General features: G+C 44.3%; 1 protein-coding gene across 1 annotated transcript; it reads left to right on the top strand.

Moving 5' to 3' along the window:
* Window positions 1-6,919: 6,919 nt before the first annotated feature.
* Window positions 6,920-16,563, top strand: LOC127323416 (uncharacterized). The gene is made up of 13 exons (XM_051351558.2): window positions 6,920-7,244; window positions 7,663-7,707; window positions 7,810-7,858; window positions 7,999-8,047; window positions 9,459-9,529; window positions 12,481-12,539; window positions 12,650-12,748; window positions 13,121-13,178; window positions 13,486-13,622; window positions 13,711-13,767; window positions 15,614-15,711; window positions 15,871-16,070; window positions 16,181-16,563. The coding sequence occupies exons 1-13, from the start codon at window positions 7,203-7,205 to the stop codon at window positions 16,249-16,251; spliced, it is 1,035 nt and encodes a 344-aa protein (XP_051207518.1). The 5' UTR covers window positions 6,920-7,202; the 3' UTR covers window positions 16,252-16,563.
* The last annotated feature ends 9,776 nt before the right edge of the window (window positions 16,564-26,339 follow it).

Genomic DNA, 26,339 nt, shown 5'->3' with positions numbered 1-26,339 from the left:
CGGCTGCCCCGGTCCCTGGCCCGGTTGACCGGATTCCAGACCGGACGTGTCCGAGTCTGTCTCGACCAGATCTATTCTGGGTCGGTTATTTTTGTATCTTTTCGACCAGAACTCGTCCCGGACGCCTATATAAGTGCCCAGGACGCCCCCCTAGCTGCTTTAGACCACGTTTAAGATAAACCCTAGTTCTTAGTTGTTTGCTCTAGCAAAACTATTGAATCCCTACACCATATTGCTTGAATATTGTGTAGATCCTGAAAAAGTCTTGTGTGATCTGCTGTTCCATTGGGAATTAGACGGTTGCAACTTACCGCTTCGTGGTCGGCGGCTACGTGCGCAAGTGTGTGGAGTTGCGAATATCTTGCAGGGTTGAGAGCTGTTGCATTGGCGACAGGGACCAATCGAGAGATCTCGTTGCGTCATACAAGTTATCATCCACTTCATCGTCGTGTATCTCCGCTGTCAACATCCCGTGATCATCATCACCACCGTTGCTTACTGAGAAGATCGGGCCACCCCTTATCATCTTGGTATCAGATTTCCAGTTTTCCTCGGTAAGCCATCCACAATCCACCTCCATAGTTGAGTTGTGAGTGTTTTCCTATCCAGAAAAAGCCAAAAAAAAAAAATTAGGTTAGGGTTTTGCCATAGCCTTAGATTGCACTAATTTCAAGTTTTAGTTGCTTTTCGTAGTTGTTTTTGCGTATCTTTTCTTTCCATCTAGTCTTTTAGGGTTTGAGTTTACTCTATCATCTTGTTTTCCTTTATCTTGTGGTGTCAGTTTTTGTTACTCCGAGTCCACATAGCGTACAGTGTGCTTGTTCCAAACCATAGACACAGCCTTTCGATACAAGTGACTAGGAACTTCCCCAGAAGAGACTAGTTTTACCGCTCGACAGGCTGCTCGTTAGGATATTGGTGTTTTGCATATCTTTGTTGGCCGTGTTATCAAGGAGTTGTGTCAGATAATCAAAAAAAAAAGGAAAATTGAAAAGAAGCAAAAAGAGCTACATCGCTGCGTGTGTTATACAAATAGAAACTTCCAAAAAGAAAAGTGAAGTGCTAGTTGAATCAAGTGAAGGCCTAAGTTTACTTTACTGCACCTGCAAAGATCAAAGGTCGAGCTACAGGAGCTGGGCGTTTCACACCCCGCGCGGCCCCATCTATGGCGCCGGCGCCCTCGACGCGCTCCGCTCCTCCGCCTAGTAAGTCGGTCTCCAATGTGTCTAACACAAAGAAGTCCGAATCTGCTGTAAGTACGAGTGGCTCTAATGTGTCTACTGCGCGTAACCGTGACATGCTTTGTCATACATGTGGTGGTAAGGGTCACTTCAAGAGAGATTGTCCTAATCGCAAAGTCATGGTTATTAATGAGGACAATGAGTACGAGACTGGAGACGATGTTGATCCTAATGCTCCAGAAGATGATGACTATGACACTGATGGTGAAGATGCATATCCGTCTGATGCTCGCACCATTGTTGTGTCGCAGCGTGCTCTTAATGTATTGCCTAGTGCCTCTACTCAGCGCTGCAATTTGTTCCAAACGAAGGCTTTAGTTGGTCCTGACAAGGCTTGCAAGGTCATTATTGATGGCGGGAGTTGCCGCAATTTAGCAAGTAAGGAGTTGTGTACCAAGCTGAAGTTGAAGTATCTACCGCACCCGCATCCATACTATATTCAGTGGTTGAGCGACAATGGTGAGATGAAGGTAAACCACATGGTGCGTGTTGAATTTGCTATGGACCGTATAAGGATTGCATTGATTTTGATGTCGTCCCTATGACGGTGTGTCACCTACTATTGGGACGGTCTTGGCTCTATGACCGTTCTGTGCAACACAATGGCCGTGCCAATACATATCACTTGGAGTTCAAGGGCAAGAAAATCAATTTACAGCCTATGACACCACAGTAAATTGTCAATGAGTCTCGTCAGAAAGTTGAAGTGAATTTGGAGGATGCTTCTTTAGATAGGCGAGAGAATTGTAATGTTGTAAGTGATATAACGAAAAGTGAGAGAGTGAATTCCTTAGTCTCATTAGCCACCAAAGAAGACATGAGAGAATTTAGTGAGGATCCTACAGCCATGCCTCTTGTGCTTTTGTACAGGGGTACGGTTTTGGTTTCTAACGACATGACCCCTCTTCCTCTTGGTGTTTCTAATGTTTTGCAGGAATTTGGCGATGTGTTTCCGGATGAGGTACCTGCAGGACTTCCACCATTGCGAGGTATTGAGCATCAAATCGACTTGATTCCCGGAGCTTCGCTACCCAATCGGGCACCATATAGAACGAACCCCGAAGAAACGAAGGAGATACAGAAGCAAGTACAAGCGCTACTCGACAAAGGTTATATCCGCATAAGCCTTAGTCCTTGTGCTGTTCCTGTTATTCTAGTTCCTAAGAAAGATGGTACATGGCGTATGTGCGTAGATTGTAGAGCTATAAACAATATCACTATTCGATATCGTCACCCTATTCCCCGTTTAGAGGATATGCTAGATGAATTGAGTGGTGCTGCTGTGTTCTCTAAAATTGATTTGCATAGTGGTTATCATCAAATTAGGATGAAAGAAGGGGATGAGTGGAAAACCGCCTTTAAAACAAAATTTGGTTTATATGAGTGGTTAGTAATGCCTTTTGGTTTGACTAATGCACCTAGCACTTTCATGAGACTGATGAACCATGTTTTGCGTGAATTTATTGGCAAGTTTGTGGTTGTGTATTTTGATGATATATTAATTTACAGCCGCAATGAATCTGATCATATTATACATATTCGACATGTTTTGCAAGTGTTGCGTGATAGTAAACTTTATGGTAATCTTGAGAAGTGCACATTTTGCAAAGATAAGGTCATATTTCTGGGTTATGTTGTCTCTAAGCATGGAGTAGAAGTAGATGTGTCTAAAATTGAAGCTATTCAAAATTGGCCTACTCCCATGAATGTGAGTCAAGTTAGAAGTTTTCATGGTCTAGCTGGGTTTTATCGCCGTTTTGTGCCCAATTTTTCTACTATTGCTGCACCTTTGAATGAATTGACTAAAAAGGGTGTTGCTTTTGAGTGGGGCGTTGCCCAAGATCATGCTTTTGATGAACTGAAACGATTGTTAACTTCTGCACCATTACTTGCACTTCCTGATTTCAATAAGCAATTTGAGATTGAATGTGATGCTAGTGGTATTGGAATTGGTGGTGTGTTGATGCACGAGAGTCGCCCAATTGCATATTTTTCTGAGAAACTTTCTGGTGCTAAGTTGAATTATCCAATATATGATAAAGAATTGTATGCTTTAATTAGAGTTCTTGAGGTTTGGCAACATTATTTGTGGCCAAAAGAATTTATCATACATTCTGATCATGAAGCTTTGAAATATCTGAAAGCCCAATCTACTTTGCATAGGCGTCTTGCTAAGTGGGTTGAGTTCATTGAGTCTTTTCCATACATTATTAAGCATAAGAAGGGAAAAGATAACATTGTTGCTGATGCTCTATCTAGGAAGAATATGTTATTAACTCAACTTGATGTTAAAATTCCTGGTTTAGAGGTTTTATGTGATTTGTATGCTACTGATCATGATTTTGCTGAACCATATCGCTTATGTGCTCTTGGTAAAGCATGGGAAAAATATCACATACATGATGGGTTCTTGTTTCGAGCTAACAAACTATGTGTTCCAGAATCGTCTGTGCGTTTGCTCTTATTGCAGGAATCACATGCTGGAGGTTTGATGGGTCACTTTGGGTGTGAGAAGACGCTACTCATGCTCGCTGATCATTTTTATTGGCCAAAGATGAGGCGGGATGTGGACAGGTATGTGAAGAGGTGCATTACTTGCAACAAGTCCAAGTCCAAGCTGAAGCCTCACGGTTTGTATACTCCATTATCGGCACCTACTACACCTTGGGAAGATATTAGTATGGATTTTGTGTTGGGTTTGCCGCGTACTAAAAGAGGCCATGATTCTATATTTGTGGTAGTGGATAGATTTTCTAAAATGTCACACTTTATTGCCTGCCACAAAAGCGACGATGCGTCGCATATTGCTAACCTGTTTTTCAGGGAGATTGTTCGACTACATGGAGTCCCGAAGACTATTGTTTCTGATCGTGATGTGAAGTTCATGAGCTACTTCTGGAAGACACTTTGGGGAAAGCTTGGGACAAAGCTGCTGTTCAGTACTACTTGTCATCCCCAAACTGATGGTCAAACTGAGGTGGTGAATCGAACCTTGTCACAACTGTTGAGATCCATGATCAAGAAGAACCTGAAGGAGTGGGAAGAGTGTTTGCCGCATGTAGAGTTTGCTTACAACAGGGCGGTACATTCTACCACGGAGCTATGTCCTTTTGAGGTGGTGTATGGTTTTAAACCCATTACTCCACTTGACTTGTTGCCTTTGCCCATACATGAGAGAGTTAATATGGAGGCATCCAAGAGGGCAGATTTTGTGCGCAAAATACATGTGAAGACTAAAGAGTTGATAGAGAAGAAAGGCAAGAGCAATGCTGCAAGGATGAATAAGAAGCGCAAAGAGATGTTGTTCAAGCCTGGTGATATGGTATGGGTACATTTTCGCAAGGATAGGTTCCCGAAGCTGCGGAAGTCTAAGTTGAAGCCTCGTGGTGCTGGTCCTTACAAAGTACTTGCCAAGATCAATGATAATGCATACTCGATAGATCTTCCAGTTGCTGAGTTTGGTGTCAGTAATTCTTTCAATGTTGCTGATTTGACACCATATGACGGAGAAGACCTTGGAGCGTCGGGGTCGACGCCTTTTGAAGGGGGGGAGATGATGAGGACATCCCTACTACACCACTACCTCCATCATTAATAAATGAAGATGAACCTGCTGTGGAGCTCAAGTCCAATGAAGTTCGGATTGGACCAATTACAAGGGCTCGTGCGAAGCTACTTAAACAACAGGTGAACTTGTTTCTAAACGGTACTTTGATTGATGAGAAGTTTATACTGCCTAAGTCCTATTACTTATGTATCATCAGGTATCAAGAAGAGACGAGCATCGCACGAGGAGGAGAGGAGCAGCTGGAAATGAAGACGGACGTCAAGATGGACGTGAAGCTGGACATGGAGCTGGACCTGCAGATATCTCATGGTCGCGCGAGGGAGGAGCGGGAGGCATGCGCGAGAGGAGAAGAAGACGTCCAGGCCGGTCCAGCACCCGGTTCGACCGGCCGCCAGACCGGCCAACCCGGTCACTGGCCCGGTCGACCGGGCGCCAACCGGACGCAAGTTTATCGTACCGGAAGAAAACCGGAAACCTCGCAACTATCCGGTTGCTGCCCGGTTGCCGCCCGGTTGACCGGACCCTAGACCGGCCGACCCGGTTGCCGCCCGGTTGACCGGACCCCAGACCGGCCGCCCCGGTCCCTGGCCCGGTTGACCGGATTCCAGACCGGACGTGTCCAAGTCTGTCTCGACCAGATCTATTCTGGGCCGGTTATTTTTGTATCTTTTCGACCAGAACTCGTCCCGGACGCCTATATAAGTGCCCAGGACGCCCCCCCTAGCTGCTTTAGACCACGTTTAAGATAAACCCTAGTTCTTAGTTGTTTGCTCTAGCAAAACTATTGAATCCCTACACCATATTGCTTGAATATTGTGTAGATCCTGAAAAAGTCTTGTGTGATCTGCTGTTCCATTGGGAATTAGACGGTTGCAACTTACCGCTTCGTGGTCGGCGGCTACGTGCGCAAGTGTGTGGAGTTGCGAATATCTTGCAGGGTTGAGAGCTGTTGCATTGGCGACAGGGACCAATCGAGAGATCTCGTTGCGTCATACAAGTTATCATCCACTTCATCGTCGTGTATCTCCGCTGTCAACATCCCGTGATCATCATCACCACCGTTGCTTATTGAGAAGATCGGGCCACCCCTTATCAGAACTTGCACATAGAAATAGAAATGTTAAAATAAGAAGTAAGTCCTCTTTTTAAAAATAGGGAAAATTCTTTCAATTAAAAGTAGTACTCTATATCAAAATTATTCTGGTATATCATATATGTTATTTTTATTTTAAAAAGTTAGCAATAACATTTGGTTCGGAGAAACGCCCAGGCCCAATAGTCACAACCAAGGAAAAAAATAGCGCGGCCTTCCAAAATACGCTATGCACGCTATAACTTGTTAATAGCGCGCTATTTTACAAAATAGCGTTTCGCAAAAAAATACAAAATATAACAAATGTACAAGAGTTTCACGTCAAAGTTTTTTGCTCTCGGGATTTCAGAATTGCTTTATTATTTCTATGCACATATTCACTCCATTTAGTAACTACTAACTACAAAAAAGATTCAGAGCTGAGTAGCTCATAGTTGAGCGATGAAATCTAGCTCTTCATTAGTTCTCGTCGTGGGCCAAACCAGCCAAGAGCCTGTTGGCAAGCGGCAACACCAAGCAATGGAAACTTGTGAAGTCCTCTAACGCCCAGAAAAAGATGCGTCGAATCGACACTTGGCGCTTTGGCAAGAGGAGGCGGATTGGCAAGAGGCGGTGGCTCGGCGGAGGCAGTCGGCCGTTGCTGGAGTAGACGGGCGCTGCACCGGCAAACGCAGCCGCCATCGTCGCCTTGCGTGGTAAGGAGTGGGAGAAGTGACGAGGGGGTTGCCAACCTGGGTCCATGTCTAGGTTAGAATTAGGGTTTCGGTGGCTCGTGAGCCAAAATGGGTAGTGGACTCGCTATTTTTAACAAAAAAAATTAAGGTCGATATGGTATAACGTCAAATAGCGCGCGTAGCGCTGCTAATAGCGAATTTAAAGTCGTAGCGAGAAAAATATCATAGCATAGCTCTCACCCTCCAGATATGCTATAGCGGCACTATTAGGGCCATATTTTTTTGGTTGGTCAGAGAACCCACATGAGGTATCCGAACCATCAAGAGCCATCTACTTCACGCCTACACTTTCCTCTTTTCGTTCCTCGACCTGGTCAGTAATCATCTCCAGACTCTAATCCGACAAACTGCCGTTCCTTCTAAAATCTCTTCTCCTCTGGTCTACCACCGCTGTGCCCTAGCGCTGCCGCCGCGCCGTAGCTCGGCGTCGCCGCCGAAGTCTCAGTCCCAGACCCCCCGCCTCTCACGCGCGTTGCCGCCATCGCCGTTCCCGTTCCACCTCGCCGCGTCCCTGCTGTCTCCGCTCCGTCCGCAACCATCTAGATCCGCCCCTGGCCCCGGACCGGATGGACCTCTCCGTCACCGTGGCCATGAACTCCCCCTCGGAGGTACGGCCGGAAGCCCTACCTCCCGCTACTTAACAGAGTTTTTGTGCTGCATTTGTTTTTAATGTCTCTGTAATCTGGTCCTTGGAGATAATAAGGTAACTGAATTTCTCGAAAAAAAGATAACTGAAACATAAGTCATCTGGTCGATTTGAGGCATCTGGCTACTTACACCTCAACATGATGTACTAATGCCCTACTCTCCTAATATAAGATCCTTACATGCTTATCTGGTTGCCTTAGGCATACCATGCACACAACACTATTTGCCAAATTGTTGCCATTTTAGTTTGCAGAGCATATACACACAACTTGAATCTGCAAGGAAATTGTTTACCATAAACAGTTGAAAGCTTAAAATTGGTACATCAAGAACCGAGCTTACCCAGTTCACTCAGTTCAACGCTTTCGTATATTGCAGCATGGCGAGCAACTAAGGAAGCGCCAACACTCGTTATCAGAACTGGTATGCCATCATTTACACACGGATGGCTTTGTATGTCTTCAGTGTATAGGTTTTTTTTGGTGGTATTAAGATGCCTTTCCCCTCACCTTCCATTAACTGCAGACTTACGTAAGAGATGAAGATGCAAAACTTGAGACCACACGTGCACGGCGTAATAACCTTTCTCTTTCTGTTGCTGTGCTAATTATTTGTACTCTGGGGGAACCTTGTACCCCTCACCCGCATACTTATTGACTCTACTAAGCACCTTTCCCTGCTGTCTTAGCCCATATTTGCCCTTTTGTTTTGCAGTGTCGAATCTTCTCAAAAGGCATGAAGATCTGAAAGAGCGCCTCTCACGGTAACTCCTTTATTTGTTCTTTTTTGTCCAAGCTTCTGTATTCTGATAACGTGAACGACGTATACTCTGCTGGCCAACTGTGTGTTTAATGGTTAATCATTAATTAATTTACATACCATGTAACGCTTGCATAAGCAAAGTTTCAAAAACTCTATTCTAATTGCCAACTAATTGTTTGCCCACTTATGGTTCCTTCTTTTATGATATTTGATCAGAGCTTTAACCTTTTCGGCAGTTTCCACTGTGTGAGGTCATCCTTGTATAGCTTTCATTTAACTTAGATACGGAAACAGCTAAAATTCGATGGCCCTTTTTGTTGCTAGAAAAGTTATACCACAAATATATTTGCAACTCCATTGAATTTTTCTGATTGATCCTTACTGTTGGACGTCCTATGGTTGTGCTAAAATCGAGGAAAGGGAGGAGCTCAATTTTATCTTAAATACACATATGTAAATGGATTTGTCATCTTCTCTTTTTGGACAGTAGCGTCATTAGCTCGATACTGAAGAGAATATGTTCCGAACAAATGAAAATGAAGTTATCGATCTAGAACTACCAAAAGGTTAAGAAAGGACATTGCGGCTGAGTGCTGAGTTGAATAAATGAGCCTGTTTTCTAATGCTATGTTAATGTACGCCTGCTGCAATGTTGCAGAATAACGATGTCACCACATATTTTTATAACCACACGTACTCTGTAAGCAATGGGCTCTGATGGACTGTGTTTTCAAGTATATTAGTCTGCAAGTTTAATTTTGAATTATTTAATATAACTTAACATCTCTTGGAAATACGGGTGCATTTGTTCACATCATACTCAAATGAAGTTATCTTTTTACATTTTATGTAGCTCACTTTTCTATAAAGTAATCATTCATGACTAGCTCTGGATGATAGTTTTACATTAGAAAGCATTTAAAGAGCTCAAGTGATGCTAGAACTAATATTAACTTGAATTCTCAATCGGCAATATGCTGATAAACTTGTTATGATCATGATCTAAATATCTAATGATCCTATATGATCATAGGGTCAGACCTATGAAATTTCGATCCACATACCAGTCTATCATGTCACAGCCCTGGCAACTCCAGTCACCTCTGATGTTGTTGGTATTAGCCAAGAAATGAATCTTCTAAGCTGCTATTGCATCCTGTTTAATGTTTCAATTAAACATGGATGCTCTGATCTCCATATCATTGTGATTGTTCTTATCATCTTATCCCTACCATATTATGGTCATATGCCAGATGGTATTCCCCAAAACAAGCAGTGGCCTTTTTATTAGACATCTGCATTCTTTTACATAACTGGTTGTCTGATACTGTTCTATGCACGTGCTAAATCTTTAAATCTGTGGGTGCATGACCAGTAAAATATTCTTATACATCTTCAGTATATTGTTTTAGGGATTCTGATAAGCTGATTTTTGAGCGTCTACAGAAAGAATTCGAGGCTGCACGAGTTGCACAAACTGAAGGTACTGTTTGCCTCACATACTCTGATGTTTCCGGTTTTACCATCTTTATTAATAGTAAGATTGCCAGCAATTCCCAGTTACCACATTATGTATAGAAACAAATATACCTGATATGCTATCCCCTTTTACAGTTTTCTGTACAAGTTCACTTATCAGGAGCGTTTGCTCACGTTACAAGTTTCCATGCTTTGGTCAACTAGTTGTCATTTTCCAAACTAAATGCAGACTTAGGGTCAATGGTAATTTATCGGCTAACCCACACAAAGGCTACACAGTTTCACAAAACATACTCACAGGTCGCTTGATGATTATTTCGAGTTCAAACCTTTAATCTGGAACTTATAAACGAAGTTCCAAATTTCATGTTCTCACCTGCGTTTGAGTATTATCCCTTATATGGCTAATTAACTTTACCGGCAGTGAGTTTAATGGTCTCCGTAGGATGTTGGTTCAAGTTTTTTTTAATGTGAAAACGCAAAAAGCATTTCATTTCAATGCATTGATAGAAAAGGAGTTTATATACAAGTCCGAAGGAGGACCAACACCACGCCATACAACTCAACCCAAAGAAGCTAGCCTACGGGAGCAGTTGGCGAATGCCCCGAGCCCCTGCTTCTGCCCAGACCATGCCTCGGCCTTGATTGTGTCAAGCAGGGAGGCCACTGAAGGCTGCGTTGTGATGCTTCTGGATGTTGGTTTAAGTTTCTTAGGGCCTCTTTGTTTGGGCTTTTAGCTGCTTTCCACAGAAAAAAGCAGGACAAACGAAACAAAGGGGTTGGCTCTGCTGTGGGCTTTTGCTGAAGCAGGTTCCCTTCCCACATACACGAAAAAGCATGGGTTGGAAGTGCTTCCTGAGCTTGTTTCTTAGCTCCCAAACCGGTACCTTTGATTGCCCATTTCGTTTTGGGAAATTACTGTCGAACTGCCAGCACTGAGCTGAACCGTGTACCCAACACCCATGCTTATTCTTAACACGAAAAGTTTTCTCCCGTGTCTGGTCGAGCGACAGAGGGCCACCCATCGTGTGCTTGCCGCCGCCTACCTCTTCCTCTCCGGCCTTACGCCGCTGGCAACCGGCTTCCCTGCCGCCGGATCTCGTCCCCGCGTCCTGCCTCGCCCATCTACCGCCATCCTAGGTCCCAGCTGAGCTTCCCTCGGCGACGACCCCGCCCCAGCCATCCTCTCCATCCCAACGACCATGGCCCCGCCGTCCGCGCCACCGCCGTCTCTGTCATCCCAACCGACAGACTCCTGCCGTCCTAGGTGAGCTAGTGCTGCTTGTGTGCGTCTTGCTACTCCCGAGATGGAGTTCATCCTCAGCCGCTGGCCCGCCGGACCACGCCCGCAACCGGGAGCTCGTCCTTCTCTGCTGATGTGTGTGCTGTTGTGATACTGCTTGTCTGTTGTATCTATTCCAGAACTGAATCGTTTGTTGACTCTCTAATGTAATATCGATGTGCATGAACGTGCTAATTTACGGTTGAACGTGCAGGCTCTTGGCTGATTTCATCAAATTCACCATGTTCTAATGATGTGCTAATTTACCAAACCTTTGTCTAGATCTATGTGTTCAATTTGGATAAAGCGACACTCATGATGGATATGCAAATTAGCACAATGTTATGGATATGTAATTTAGCATAATTTATTACAGCTAAATCAGCAAAAGTACATGTTCTAAATGACTCCGAGGGTATTTCAGATAATTCTCTAGTTTACAGTTAGACAGCCAGCTACATTGCCAAAGAGTAAGACTCAAAACAGCAGTGTTTCCTGCACAGCAGCTTTCCCTACACAGCAGCACAACCAGCCCAAACAAAGAGGCCGTCATTCAGTTCCATTTAGACCATGAATTGGCAATAATGCTTCACGTACTGGCCATAACTTACAGTTAAATGGAGATAGAATTTCAATCCGTTGCGTTGAGTCTGCGATGCACGTTGAAGTAGCACAAAAGAGAACTTACCTCTGTATTTAACTGATTTCTCCTACTGTTCTCTTCGGAAAAACATTTGTAGTAGCAAGGTGAAGCTTGTTCCCCCAGTCCTCACAATCACTTGGTTCTTCAGATTTTCTTGTGTGGTTATGCATCCCTTTGGTGGTAGTCAATCAATTTCAATTTTGACAGCGCTGTTAACGATTTACCTTCTGTAATACCTCATGTGACTTTGAACTCTCTAGGTTTTCATGACACATCACCCACCAAATTATTGATTTGATAAAGACTGGAGAAAAATAGGCCTGTTTAGGCTTTGTTGAAAAAATGCAAGTGTACTTCACCAGATGACATTCTAGGGCTACTTTGAACATTTGAGCTCGTGGGTTTACAGATATAGTCCAAGATCTCAACTAGACACAAACTAGAGTTCATTATGTGGTGGAAAATAGAAGTCTCTGGTGTGCACTCATAGAAAATTAAATAACCTAGCTATTTACTAAATGTATAGCATACTGAGTAGGATTGGTTAGTCTTCGACCATGGAACTACACATATACGCTGAGATTCATAGTTCTGTTTCAGTACAAAATCTAAACTATGTTTGGCATAAACACGAACCAAAGAATTTCATTGCAAGTGGTAGATTGATGGTTCTATGAGATTATTGTTCCACATCAAGAACTCATGAAGCATATTTATGTGATTTATTATTTCATGCTTCCATGTGCATGGTATGCTGCTTTTCACACTGTTGCCTTGATCCTTGATTGGCACATGACACACATATGCACATACCAATAAGAACTATTTACAAATTTTCAGTAATTTTACTGTGGATAATATGGCAATTTTTTTACTTTTTTTTTGTATATCTTAGGAGTGTTTTCATATTCATGGATTGTGTTGTTACAGTCAGTATGGCACATATTTAGTCTTCTCATACAGTCTAGCAATATAATTTTAATCAGATATTATCCCACATTTCTTACACTTAGGCTGTTATACTTTGTAGAGATATCAATAGATGATGAGCAGTGGAATGATGGTTTGCTGGCAACTATCCGTGAGAAGGTACGTATCCTTAAGCACCCTATACTGTTTCCATATTTATTACACATGCAATAGACTGTTGCTCTGTTCATTTTGGTTTTTTGACGAGTTCGCTTTATTTCGTAGACCAGGTCCATATGGAGGCTGAAAGGAAGGCGATGGTGAACCAAACAAATGTTCAAGCAGATGGTCAATTTCAATCAAGGACAACTTATAGAATTAGAAATAAGGTAATCTTGTTCCTAGAGTCTACAGTAGTGTCTTTTGTTCACAGTAGCTGGCTACCAAAAAGACTGCACTTTATGCTGTAGTTTTATCGTTGGTGGTCGATATTTTTTCTGCTGCTGCTAATAGTTTTGTTCTGGTATCACAATTTCTCATTCTTGTTCTGTGTTAGGATTCCTACAACAATATCGTGACCACGAAACAGAATTTAGCCTACAGACCATGTTATATCTACCTTGTAGCATGTCATTATATTTTTATCGTAGAATAAAATTCTGTTCATGAGCTGGCATGTTAGATTCAACTAACGCACCGATTCCATTACCTCTATTATTTTATAAGTTAATCTGCCTAACAATTGTATTTCTTTTTCATAGGTTATCTATTGTTTGGATGGTGCCAGAATTGGTATACAGTACGAGACATTCTTCGCTGGTGATTACACTTACATTTTCAATATCATAATTTCCATGAAATGTCTGATCTGTACCATACAAAGTTGTGTGTAGGATAATAAGATAGACAGAGGCGATATTTTACCTAGCAGACAGTTACCACCAATTTGTTATAGCTACAATTAGTTTGTTTTAAACCAAATCACACTTATTTCATTGTGCAAACCCTGACATTCTGAATACTAGTCCACCATAAGCATAGTAAGTTATCTAAAAAAGAAAGAATAGAGGCATCGTAACTACATATGTTTTTCTCCACTAAATAACAAGCAGATTATATTTTGCAGGAGAGCCTTGTGAAATTTATCATTGTGTTCTGGAGAGCAAGTCATTCCTTGAAAAGATGACTGTGACTGAACACACCTTACCTTTCTTTCTGCCGATACGGGAAGTAGAAAGTGATCACCTGTCATCTAATGCCATTGTAAAGTTTCTTCATGGGACACTTGCTTTTACCGTTCAGTTATTATTCAAATAGTTCTATCTACTCACATGACTTCTTTGCCCTGCAGAAGTTTATTGATCAACTTGAAGAAATTTTACAGTCTTATATTGACAGGAGAGAGCAGGTCAGTTTCAAATATTGCACTATCTCCCTTTTGATTATCTTATCTAGTGTAAAATGCAAACCTATGTTTGAAGTACAGGGTTGTAGTTATGTTCTCACGTTGTTTAATAATGGATCTTGGACATCATTGCGTTATGTGAGCTGTGATTCTGTGGAACATACTTATGTCGTATACATATTCCTTCTATTATAGATGGAAATTTACGTACTTTATATCTATATAAATTGTTCAGTTGGTAAGTATTTATCAGAGAAGAGATGGTGCATAGTAAAATTATGTTACTCTAGCCTAACAACCTTGACCACTTGATGTTTCATACAAGGTATTAACCTAAAACTTAAATTAGTAACACCTCAATAGTGTACAATCATGACAATAACATCATAAAAGACAGCCACTTCTATGACCTGTTAATCTTTTGTGTTGGAAATAACTCTATTTCACTGCTGTTTTCCGAATAATCAAAAGGACTATTGGTACCTCTGCAGTTACCTTTGGCTATCTCAGATAGATCCTCGCTTGCAACACAATGCTTCGTTAGATTTGAAGTTATCAACCTGGCATTGTCATCTATATCATCTTTCACTAAGGCCAAGGGGATATTTGCTCTTTCCTCTAGGTGTTAGTGTTATTTCCCAACATATACAGTTTTGTGCTGTTATATTTTCCAATGTCCATGGTTCAACAAAACCATCTTTATCCTCCCTTTTTTGTTGACGGGGATCCTGTTGTTTAATACTCAAGCCCTTACACACGAAAATAAATGCACACATTAACCATTGAAATAGTTTTATTCCTTCTTCTGTGACATGTTCAAAGGGCAAGTCCTGCCTTTTCCCATTTTCGATGCCAACTGGCTGGAACTGTGCACTGGCTTCACTGTGCCTGGACATTGCACCTGACCCAGGACAATTTTGGGTCATACACTAAGATTGCAGGTTGGCCATCTAGTGTTTATATGGGTCTACATATTGAGTGTTAACTACGTTTTTCTTTGGGTTTGGGCCCATGTCTGACTCACAAACCCCCTCTACTGTTTTGATGGTGTTATTTTCATAATTACACCTCCTTTGGTGTTATTTTGCTAATTTTCCCTATTGTGATTTACCTGGACACGACGTGTTCGCTTAGGTGTCTGGGCATACAACTTCTGCTTCACTGCTAGACTAAGAAGAGTTTACATCCTGTTTGAAACCACAGGTTCTAGCTGATAACCAGAAATTTAGGTGACCAGCTCAAACATCACATTATATTAGTTAATTTGGTTTTCAAAATTAAGGTGAATTAAACATGTTTATTATTTATGGTTTTACTTTGCATGGAAAATACATCCATGCTCATGGGTGTCAAGCACCACGTACATCTGAAATATTCGTGGCAATTTAAAAAAATCTGAAACCTTTTGGGAACCAAAGATGATCAAGTATTGTACTTGTATAAAACATATTTCGCGAGGAAATTACTATCATTGTATCCTAGGTAAAAAAGACAAAATCGAACAAGACCCATGTACATGTACTATTCACTCTATATTCGTCATAAACTTGTCCTTTTTTGCCCAGGATACCGTGGGAATCATTTCGAGCCTAAATATTTTTATACGAGTACAATACTTGATCATCTTTGGTCCCCAAAAGGATTCAGATTTTTTAAAATCTCATCTTCCCTGCCTGGTGTTATTCTACATGTATTTAACGTTGTGTCTTGATTAATATGTATGTGTTCTACATGTATGTCTGAGTTTAGTCATTGTGTGCAAATACTTGAAAACTATATACCATAAAGCTTGTCCAGTGTGTTATATTTGACAACAATGCGCTGATTATAATGCTTCCACATGTTCAAGGTTCGTCTTATCAAGGAGCTCTATGGGAACCAAATTGGAGAATTGTTCAACAGTCTTCCTTATAATTTGATAGAGTTTGTATTAGAAGATTTCGAATGGTAAGGATACTCTATGGGTTGTTTCAGTTAGATTTTGCTATAGTACCTCCACATTCCTACTAAAATACTACATCCTTTATACCTGTAGCATTTATATACTGAAGCTGCATATTGTACACTCTAGAGGCTGACATTTCCACTCCTGTGTGACTTGAGCAGCAAGGTTACAGTGAGTATCCGATATTCAGATCTGATTCTGACTTTGCCCAGTCAGGCGAGGGTCTTGGCTTGGCCGCTTCGCTCTTATAAGAGAGTATCTGCAGCAGGCCGCCGTTCAGGTAGTGGAGCGACTGCTCAACCTGTACCATTTCGCCTTCCCTATGCCGAGGATGCGTTGAAGACCTTGAGTTTGCCAGAAGGTTCCTCCTATCTTAACCATGGCCTTTCCCCTTTGTGTTGAAGCACACGACTCTGCGCTGAGCTTGTTCTGATCTGTACTTTTGCTCCTGAAATTTTGTATATGTTTCAGCGTATGCGGAGATTGTCCTGAACCTGCCCCGTGCTCTGAAGAAGGTGTTCTACTCTCAGGAAAGTGATTGAAGCATGTGTGTAGAACCTGACAATTAGATTGAACCTTGTAGTACAATGCACAAAATTTAACCTTACAGATGTAGATGCTGAATATTCAGCAGCACAGTAGTTCTTTGATTCTGCCCTAGGTGTATTTGATGCCTAATTGTTCTGTCCTGAATGTTTGTGAGTGTTTGAAAAAGCTCGGCAGGTTGAAAACCTAAGATATCATTTCTGCATATGCTACGGCTGTACTCCAAGCCATGTCTCCCGTCCAGGGGCCAGGAACAAATTAGTCACAGTACACAACGGGCTCAACGAAATTCCAGAATTTGCATACAATTTCCGTACGTACTATTTAGCATCAACTGTTCCGTCAGTACAGTTTTTCTTTATGGTTTGTTCTAAAACTAACGTGTTAGGATGCGACCTCTTAGATAAGTAGCTGATGTGAGGGCGTGACATATATAAACATGCAGCTACAGTTGCAGTTTACTCTTCTTCCTTTAAATATGCATGCAGGCTTCAACAAGTGCTTAAATTGGTAATGAGCACGTGAGTTCTATCAATAAGTGGTATCATTTTCTCAATTTGCCAGAGCTGACCATATGTAGATTCAAGAATGGAAAGAGCGGCACAGTGTGACAGCCGATGTTGGATATCTTGTTTTATAGTATCATATAGGACCAACTTTGTTCACGGGATAGAGAATAAGAGACAAAGCTCTCCAGTATCTTCTCTTCTTGATTATATCAAGAGCTAACTTAAACTAAGCGTCATGTTCTTATCTCTGTTGTGAGAGTGCTGATATCATTGTGCAAAGATAAATTTCCAAATAGCTCGAGCTTTTATAAATTTGCGAAAGATATTGGTATTTCGTACAAGACGAGGCGGCCACTGCTGAGCAGGTGCACCGCAATGTCCAACACGACGATCACATCCATTGTCTTTTTTTCTTTTCTGAAACGTGGTAGGAGCTCTACCTTTTCATGGAGTAAGGAGGAAAGTGTAATATCCCCCTTGCTGGTGTGGTAATCAGCGTGAGGATCAGATCAATCTACACACAGAAACGTGTGAAGGAAGAAAGAAGAAACAGAGCAAGCAAAGGGATAATTTGCTTCCATCTATTTCTTCAGACTTGAGTCATCCGGTTACATCAGATCCCTCTATGTAGCCACACACACCACGCCACACAGCTGGCCCTTAGCCCTACCTCTCACCTGCCCAGTGGGCCCCATTAACTTAACACACACACACACACACTGCTGGCGCCACCCACACACACACGCCTTTGGCTCACGGTGGCGCCCATCCATGCCTAAGGCACACCGTCAGACGTGACAGTACCCTCTCCAGCAGAACTGACTTGTCCCCAAGTCAGCACACATGGAAACTTAACCTTGAGTGCTTCCCAATTCTCCCAAGTAGCAGCATCATCGGGCAAGTTCTTCCACTTGATCAACACCTGAGGTAGTGCAGCATTCCCTTTCTTAACCAGCCGGCGATCAAGAACCTTTTCTGGAGTTGTATCAGTTGTGTCAAGCTCGGGTGGTTCTGGCAATTCCTTGTAAACTGGTGTATGATTGGCATGGTACTCCTTGATCTGAGATACATGAAACACATTGTGTATTTTGGATTCAGCCGGCAAAGCCAACCGATAAGCCACCTGATCAATTTTTTCCAACACAGTATAGGGCCCAAAGTATTTGTAGGCAAGTTTAGGGTATGGTCTGTTTACCACTGATGCTTGTGCATAGGGCTGAAGCTTCAGCAACACCATGTCGCCCACTTGGAACTCCCGCTCGGACCGCTTGCGATCTGCATACATCTTCATCCTATTCTGCGCTTCAGTCAGTCGTTGCTTCAGTATCTCTATTTGAGCAGTACGATCCATCAACATGCCTGACACTGGTGAATCTTCCTCGACAGTCGGCGGTGCACCCAAATCTGGTTCATGTCCATACAGAGCCTTGAATGGGGAGCAGCCCAAAGAAGTATGGAAGGTGGAGTTGTACCATAATTCAGCGAGCGGCAGCAGGGCACGCCATTGCTTGGGTTTGTCCTGCACAGCACACCTAAGGAACATCTCGAGACACTGATTGACGCGCTCGCTCTGTCCATCAGTTTGTGGATGGTACGCTGTCGTGTACTGAAGTTTGGTGCCAAGAGTCTTGAACAACAGCTTCCAGAAGTTGCTGGTGAATATGGCATCGCGATCAGATGTGATCGAGTGGGGCATCCCGTGAAGCTTGACGATGTTGTCGACGAAGACCCTGGCGACCTTGGGAGCAGAGTAAGGATGTCGGAGTGGAATGAAATGCGCATACTTGGTGAAGCGGTCGACGACGACCAGGATGGCGTCAAAACCATCGGACACCGGCAAGCCGTCGATGAAGTCCATCGTAATGTCGCGCCACGCGCCCGCTGGAACCGGCAGTGGTTGCAGCAGCCCAGCAGGGTGCGAGTGGGTGTGCTTGGCGTGCTGGCAGGTGTCACACTGGCGCACGAATTCTTCAATCGCCGTCTTCATGCCAGTCCACGCGAAGAGCCGCTTGACGCGCTGGTAAGTGGCCTGGGCGCCGGAGTGACCGCCCACGGCGCTGGAGTGGAGCGCGGCGATGAGCTTGGTCTGCAACGCGGCATTGTCGCCGATCCAGAGGCGTCCATGGAATCGAATCAGTCCCTGGCTTAACTCGTACCCATGCTCATCCGGGCTGGCCAGTGCCAATTGGGCGAGACGATCCTGTGCCACCTTGTCTGTGGTGTACGAATTGAGCACCTCCTGGAGCCACGCCGGCTGCACTGATGAGCAAGCTTGGATGGCTAGTAAGTGGCCAACGCGTGATAGAGCGTCCGCCGCGTGATTCTCTGCGCCCTTCCTATACTGAATTTTGAACTGAAGGCCCATGAGCCTGGCCATTGCCTTGCGCTGTAGCGGGGACTGGAGGTCCTGATTCTCCAGGAAGCTGAGGCTATGATGATCAGTTTTTACCACAAATTCTCCTCTCTGAAGATAAGGGCGCCAACGCTCAACGGCCATGATTAGAGCGAGAAATTCTTTCTCATATATCGATAAATGTTGATGCTGCACACTTAACGGCTTGCTGAGAAAAGCCAGGGGGTGGTGATCTTGCATCAGAACCGCGCCTATGCCAGTGTCACAGGCGTCAGTCTCGACAGTGAACTGCTTCGTGAAGTCTGGCAGTTGCAGCACTGGTGTGGTCATCATAGCTTCTTTAAGTGCGAGAAACGCAGCCGTTGCCGAGGCATCCCAGATGAATCCTTTCTTCTTCAGGAGATTTGTGAGTGGCTTAGCAATAATGCCGTAATTCCGGACAAACTTGCGGTAGTACCCAGTCAATCCCAGAAAGCCACGCAACTCGGTGATAGTGGTGGGCTGTGGCCAGTCTTGCATGGCCTGAGTCTTCCTTGGATCTGTGGCCACGCCGGCGCCCGAGACAATATGTCCGAGGTACTCAAGTTTGTCGCACGCGAAGGAACATTTGCTGTTCTTGATGAAAAGTTCTTCTGCCTTCAGTATAGAAAGGACCTCGCGCAAATGCTTCACGTGCTCCTCCATGGAAGGACTGTACACGAGGATGTCGTCCATGAACACTAGGACAGAGCGGCGAAGACAGGGCTGCAGAATCGTGTTCATCACACATTGGAACGTCGCCGGCGCGTTGCAGAGACCGAAGGGCATCACACGAAATTGACAATGCGGTCTTGGGCTCATCCGCCGGCAACACCCTGATTTGGTGGTAACCGGCACGCAGGTCTAGCTTGGAGAAGATCCTAGCTCCAGCAAGTTCGTCGAGCAACTCGTCGATGACCGGCATTGGAAACACATTCTTCACTGTGAGGTTATTGAGCCGGCGGTAATCCACGCAGAACCGCCAGGTGCCGTCCTTCTTCTGCACCAGCAAGACCGGAGACGCGAACGGCGACATGCTTGGCACAATAATCCCAGCCTGTAGCACGGCGGCGACTTGGCGCTCAATTTCGTCCTTGTGTGCCGGTGAATAACGGTATGGCCGAGCATTAAATGGGGCTGCGTCTGGCTGCAAGGTGATTGCGTGGTCATACTGTCGTGGAGGTGGCAGTGTCGTTGGCTCTGCAAACACTGGACTGAACTCCTGCAGTAGTGCTGCGATCTCGGGTGGATGCTGGTTGTCAGCGCTACAGTGTGCATCAGGTGGTTGAATAAGTGCTACTGCCCAAACCTCATTACCCTTTGTCCATTTAGCCAGCTGCTCAACGGAAATTTCGCGGACAGACTGTTGATTAGCTGATACGCCGTGCAGAGTGACTTGTTTTCCTTCATAAGGAAACGAGAGGAACTTCTTTTCCCAATCAGTCACCATTGGACTATGTTGCTTGAGCCAGTCCATACCTAAGATGGCGTCATAGCCACCCAGGTCGAGCACACGCATAGCTGTAGTGAATGTAGCTCCATGAGACCACCATGACAATGCTGGTACGATCTTGGAGGTGTACATGTACTGACCATTTGCCACCTTAACAGGCATTGGCTTAGCGTCTGTAACTTCACACTTTATCCGGTCCAGCATATTGGCGTTTATAAAGCTGTTGCTGCTGCCCGAGTCCACCAAGATGAGCATCACCTGATTTCCCACCAGTGCGCGAAGGCGAAGGCAGTTGGAGCTCTCTGACCCAGCCATGGCATTGATCGATAGGCTCAGCTGTTTGGCCTCAGCAATGTCATCCATCTCGATAAGGTTCAGCAATTCCTCAGATAGCAGTATCGGGCATTCATTTTGTTCCATGACATTGACCACTGCAGCAGGTTTGAGAGCACATTGATGTGTAGGATCATACTTGTCACCACACTTAAAGCACAAATTGTTGGCGCGACGATAATCCCGGAGTTGCCGATCCTTCCAGAGTGTTCCTGTTGCCAATTTCAGTGGTGGCCTCGACGCCTCGCCCCCTGCTGAGGAAGATTCAGTTCGCGTTGCTGCAGCATAGCGTGGACCTTTCTGTTTTGTTGTCTCCAACACTTCTTGTTGTACTCAAGCCAGCAGATAAGCTCTTTCCAGGGACACCGGCACTTGTGCTTCCACCATCGGACGCAATTCAGGTTTGAGGCCCTGGATGAACTGCGTGATGAAATACTGGTCGTCGTAGTGAGAGTTGTACATTGAAACCTGATAAACAAGTGCCTGGAATTCCTTTTGGTACTCCTCCACAGTGCCAATTTGTTTCAGAGCAACCATAGCCTTGAGACTACGCCTTTGATCGTCAGAGCCAAATTCTGCTTCTACTGCCAAGATGAACTGCGGCCATTGTCCTAATGAGTGTCTCTGTTTATATGACTGAAGCCAGAGAGCAGCGTTACCCTCCATATGTAAGGTGGCCGTGGTAATCCAGAGTGTCGGGCTGATGTTGAAGGCACGGAAGTAGTCGTGGCACTTATCGCGCCATACGCGAGGGTGGTCGCCATCGAACCTCGGAAACGGCATCTTCGGCATGTGCACACGGCCGCTCTGCTCATGGTGAAACGAGTGCATCCTGCCGCCACAAACTCCGCCCGATCCGCCACCGCTTGCTCTGCCAACGCCACCGACTCCAGTACCTCCAAATCCCCCGCCGCCAACGCCACCGGATCCACTACCACCCGCACCGTCTTGCCCCACACCACCAGCGCCTCCCAAATTAGCACCACCAGAACCGCCAAATTCTCCGCCACCAGCGCCTCCCCGGCCGAAGCCGCCTCCTGGATCGGGTTCCTCCTCCGCCATGGTACATCGTTTCTCCGGGCTCACCTCCAAGCGCTGCACCTTGGCGAGAAGGGCCTGGAGGATCCGAGCCGTGTCATCGTGCTTGGTGGAGCTGGACTCGATCGCCGCAGCCTGGTGCTCCAGTTGGGCACGCATTTGATGCTGCGCCGTGTCGACGCCGGCGACAACTCCATGGAGGAGATCGAGGCTCTTCTGGAGCTTGTCGATCGCAGCGCCCGTCGCGTCCCTCGCGTCGCCCATGGCGTCGAGGATGTACTGCGTCTGCAGGGAAGGTTTGGCGGGCGCCGTGGTGTGCCGTCTCAATCGAGCAACCGGGGCGAGGATTTACAGCGCTGGGAGAAGAATCAACCTAAATCGATCTCCTCCTAGCACGACCCGACCCAGGAATAACAACTCAGATTGGAGGGGAAAAATCACCACGACCCAACACAACACCGAGGAACTCCTAAATCTGATACCAAGTGTAATATCCCCCTTGCTGGTGTGGTAATCAGCGTGAGGATCAGATCAATCTACACACAGAGACGTGTGAAGGAAGAAAGAAGAAACAGAGCAAGCAGAGAGAAGGGGATAATTTGCTTCCATCTATTTCTTCAGACTTGAGTCATCCGGTTACATCAGATCCCTCTATGTAGCCACACACACCACGCCACACAGCTGGCCCTTAGCCCTACCTCTCACCTGCCCAGTGGGCCCCATTAACTTAACACACACACACACACACTGCTGGCGCCACCCACACACACACGCCTTTGGCTCACGGTGGCGCCCATCCATGCCTAAGGCACACCGTCAGACGTGACAGAAAGATGGCCCGAAGCCAACATAAAATATAAGTATGCAGCAAATCCTCGTAGAATATCCCTATTCGTCGCAGCAAATATTTGAAAGAAGTCAATACACGCATGCAATGTGGGAGGACAGCCTTTGCAACTGCTCTCCACAATATTTGCAGAGCAGAAGATGAGGATCGTTGCAACATCTCGCTTATGTTTTGGCAGCAAAACTCACACGAGTTCGTAATATTTGAGAAACTCTCATGCAACATCGAGTGTCCTTGAATGACTGACTTTGCGGATCGGGCTGGCCGGAGCCCTGTCAGATCCAGCGATCATGCCCCCATCCCCGTAGTCGATCAGTCGCCGTCTGACGGCATGTAAGGCTTGTACATAACTCCAGCTATCTAGGGAAGGAGCAGCGGAGATTACTGGAGAGAACGGCCGCGAGGAGGAACGGCGGAGGAGCATCGCTAGAGGAGGAAAAGCTGGCCGGCTCCATGCGAGTGGCGCGGGCGAGATTGGCAGGGAGTAGCCCAGTCTACGCACTAGTAGAAAAGAAAGATGAGTCTGCAGCATTGGTGCGAGCGTGAGGAAGATGACCAGGACGATCGGGACAGGGGACCGTCCGGGGTGAACCGTGGTCTTTTTCCTTAGATTGTTCGTTATCGTTTTCTGAAGGAAGGAAGCAGGCTGGTTCCCTTTGTCCGAAAACGGAACCAGGTCTTGCGTAGCGTACTCATACGTGACGCACCCAACAACCGTCACTGGCTGGTATTACCCGTGTGTGTACAGCTAGTGCCGTGAAGCGACTCGACCCGTTTCCTTGAAGGCGACCCAGAAATCACAAAAGAAAGGGGGGAAAATGTCAGGCAACTGATCTGGTAGATGGTTTTTCCTGATCTAAAGCTAACGCATTAGGATATGAGTATATGACAGCAAGTCCTAACAGACAAGTTGGTGGCCCGAGGGCGTCGGCCATATAAAACATGCAGCTACACTTATACTGCCCTTCCTTTAAATAAGCAGCCTTCAGTCAGCGCTAGCTTAAACTGATAATGAATACGTGGGTTCCATGAAGAATTTAGTACGTATTATGTTCTTCTCAATTTATACCTAGCTAGGTTACACTCCATTTTCGATGAAAACTTAAACTAAGCATGGGGACGGAGCTGCATGTTGTTCATGTGGTCAAGCGACATCACAAAATTGTGATAAGTGTTAGAAATAAAATTGAGAGGCAAAGGAGAGAGACAACAAATGATTCAACTGTTTTTTTTTCATTGACAATTCACATCTTATATACAAGGGGAAGGGACGTGAATATGGGTCACGTCCTTTTGAAGAGGTGTGAGGAAGAGTTGTGTCTGTTGACAAATCAACCGACATACATAATTACAGGAGGGAGGATTATCCCTTTAATTAACCTATTAATTAAATCCTAACACCCCCCTGATCCTTCCTTGTCCTTACGCTTGGTCATCTCTAGAATCATCTCTGGAATCATCTCCTCTAAAAATCCTGTGGGAAAATATGAGCATAGTAATGTGTATGCTATGTTGCTAAAACTCTTTTAAAACCCAGTGGGAAAAATAAGGAGAAAATGGTGCAACATATAATGGTTGGATATGCTGTTAAAACTCCTTCAAAACCCAATGAGAAAATAAGGAGAAAATGACACGACATATAATTGGTATTATCTCTTTGTTAACTTGATATGGAAAAAACCTTGTAAAAGGGAAAAATCCATAGATAGAGAACAATATATGTCGTATATCTTTTCTAAAAAAAACCCGGTGGAGAAAACAGAAAATATGACATATCACCTTGTGTTGATATTACCTCATTAAAAACGTTGATGAGAACCTATATAATGAACTCATAAAGGGAAAAAAGTGTAATATGATGCTTTGAACATGATTGATTCAGGAAGATGCTCCCCTTGAATCTTGCAAATTTGGAAGCCGTCGCATACCAATTCCATAAAATACTTCTGGAATGTTGAAGTTGGTAGAGACTTCGTAAACAAACCAAAAAAATTATTGTGTGATTTGACTTGCAAGATGTTTATTCCCCAACTCTTCTGAAGTTCATGGAGATAAAACAATCTAGAGGTAATATGCTTAGTGATATTGCTCTTGATGTATCATGTTTGCATCCATGCGACACAAGCAACATTTTCTGTGTAGTCAAGAGAACCAATACCACATGACTGATGTATGTGGTTTATCATCCCATAAAGCTACACGTGTGTACAATGCATTGTATTTTAGAATGATTGGTAGATGTAGTCACCAGAGTCTGTTTCGAAGACATCAATGGAGTGATAATTATACCATGTTGGTACACATTGTGGGGATCACTCAAGTAGCCATTATCAGTGTATCCTGATGATATTGGAGTTCAGATTTCTCTGAAATTACAAGAATAGGTCAAGTAATGTGTGGGGCATTGGAGATATCGAAAGATATTCTTGATTTACAACCAATTTTGTTTGGTGGGTCCAACGGCACTAAGATATGGAGCTTCAAGTCCCAACATCCCTTCTACATCATCCCGTGGTTTGAGTGAATCTTTCTCTACGTTTAGAGATCGAACAACCAACATGGGATATGAATATGAGTTCATTTTAAGTTTCTCCAATCTTTATAATTAATATAGAAAACTTGGTGTACCATAATACTTGAGTGAAGTAGATTGACTTGTAATATCAAGCATTATTTGGGTTAAACCAAATCGTTCATCTCAAATTCCCTCTTTAAGATGATCACGTGATTCGTCATTGCAAGAGTAATCCTTGTGTATGAAAAACACGCATGGGTAATCATCACCGTAAGAGTAATTCTTGTTTCTAAGGAACTCACTATGTCGGTTGTACCAAAATATACCAACAACAATAAGCCATGTTATGACTTAATGATTTTACACAATACATGTTGCATTTGCATTTCGATTCGGATTGAAATTCCATCAGGACCATACATGTCCAAATCTAGTGATCCACATGGATATGTAGTCACTACATCTATCAACTGCATAGATAGATGATTTTGTACTGCCAATGGTATAATGTATCGGAAATAGGAGTCCACTCGCGTCCGGAGATTAGGTCTCGGATCTTTGCGTAAACCCAACCTTGTGCTACAAGCCTTGCTTTCTCACCACCTTGTTATCTCATTCCGTTTCTGGAAGAGAACACATTGAACCGCATAGGGAATATATTTGGAGGAGCGAGGCTAATTCTGCTTGTATTGCATCCTTTATTGTTTCAATCCGAGCGAGTGGTTTACTCTCTTCCATGGCCATGGTCTTTGGATCTGAATCATTGCGAAGGATGTTTGCAATCATACAAGAGAAATATTGTCTACATTTGTAGGCTTTAGTCATATGATTCTCCAGAATCGATATAGTTGGAGGAAAGCTCAAGCATCCATGATGACTCTTCGTGATTCCCAATACGCGTGAGTCCAGGTGTTCCGATGTCCCAGCTAGTGTGTGCAAGATGAGGCTGGGTTGTGGAGGTTTCCCTTCCACTGGGTGTATACTACCCATAAAGTGTTAGTCAACGCTAGTTTGATAT

This window comes from Lolium perenne, chromosome 2 (genome assembly GCF_019359855.2).
Source record: "Lolium perenne isolate Kyuss_39 chromosome 2, Kyuss_2.0, whole genome shotgun sequence".
Taxonomy (NCBI): Eukaryota; Viridiplantae; Streptophyta; class Magnoliopsida; order Poales; family Poaceae; genus Lolium; species Lolium perenne.
The sequence above is the reverse complement of the archived record's forward strand: the minus strand, read 5'-3'. Positions and strand labels throughout refer to the sequence as shown.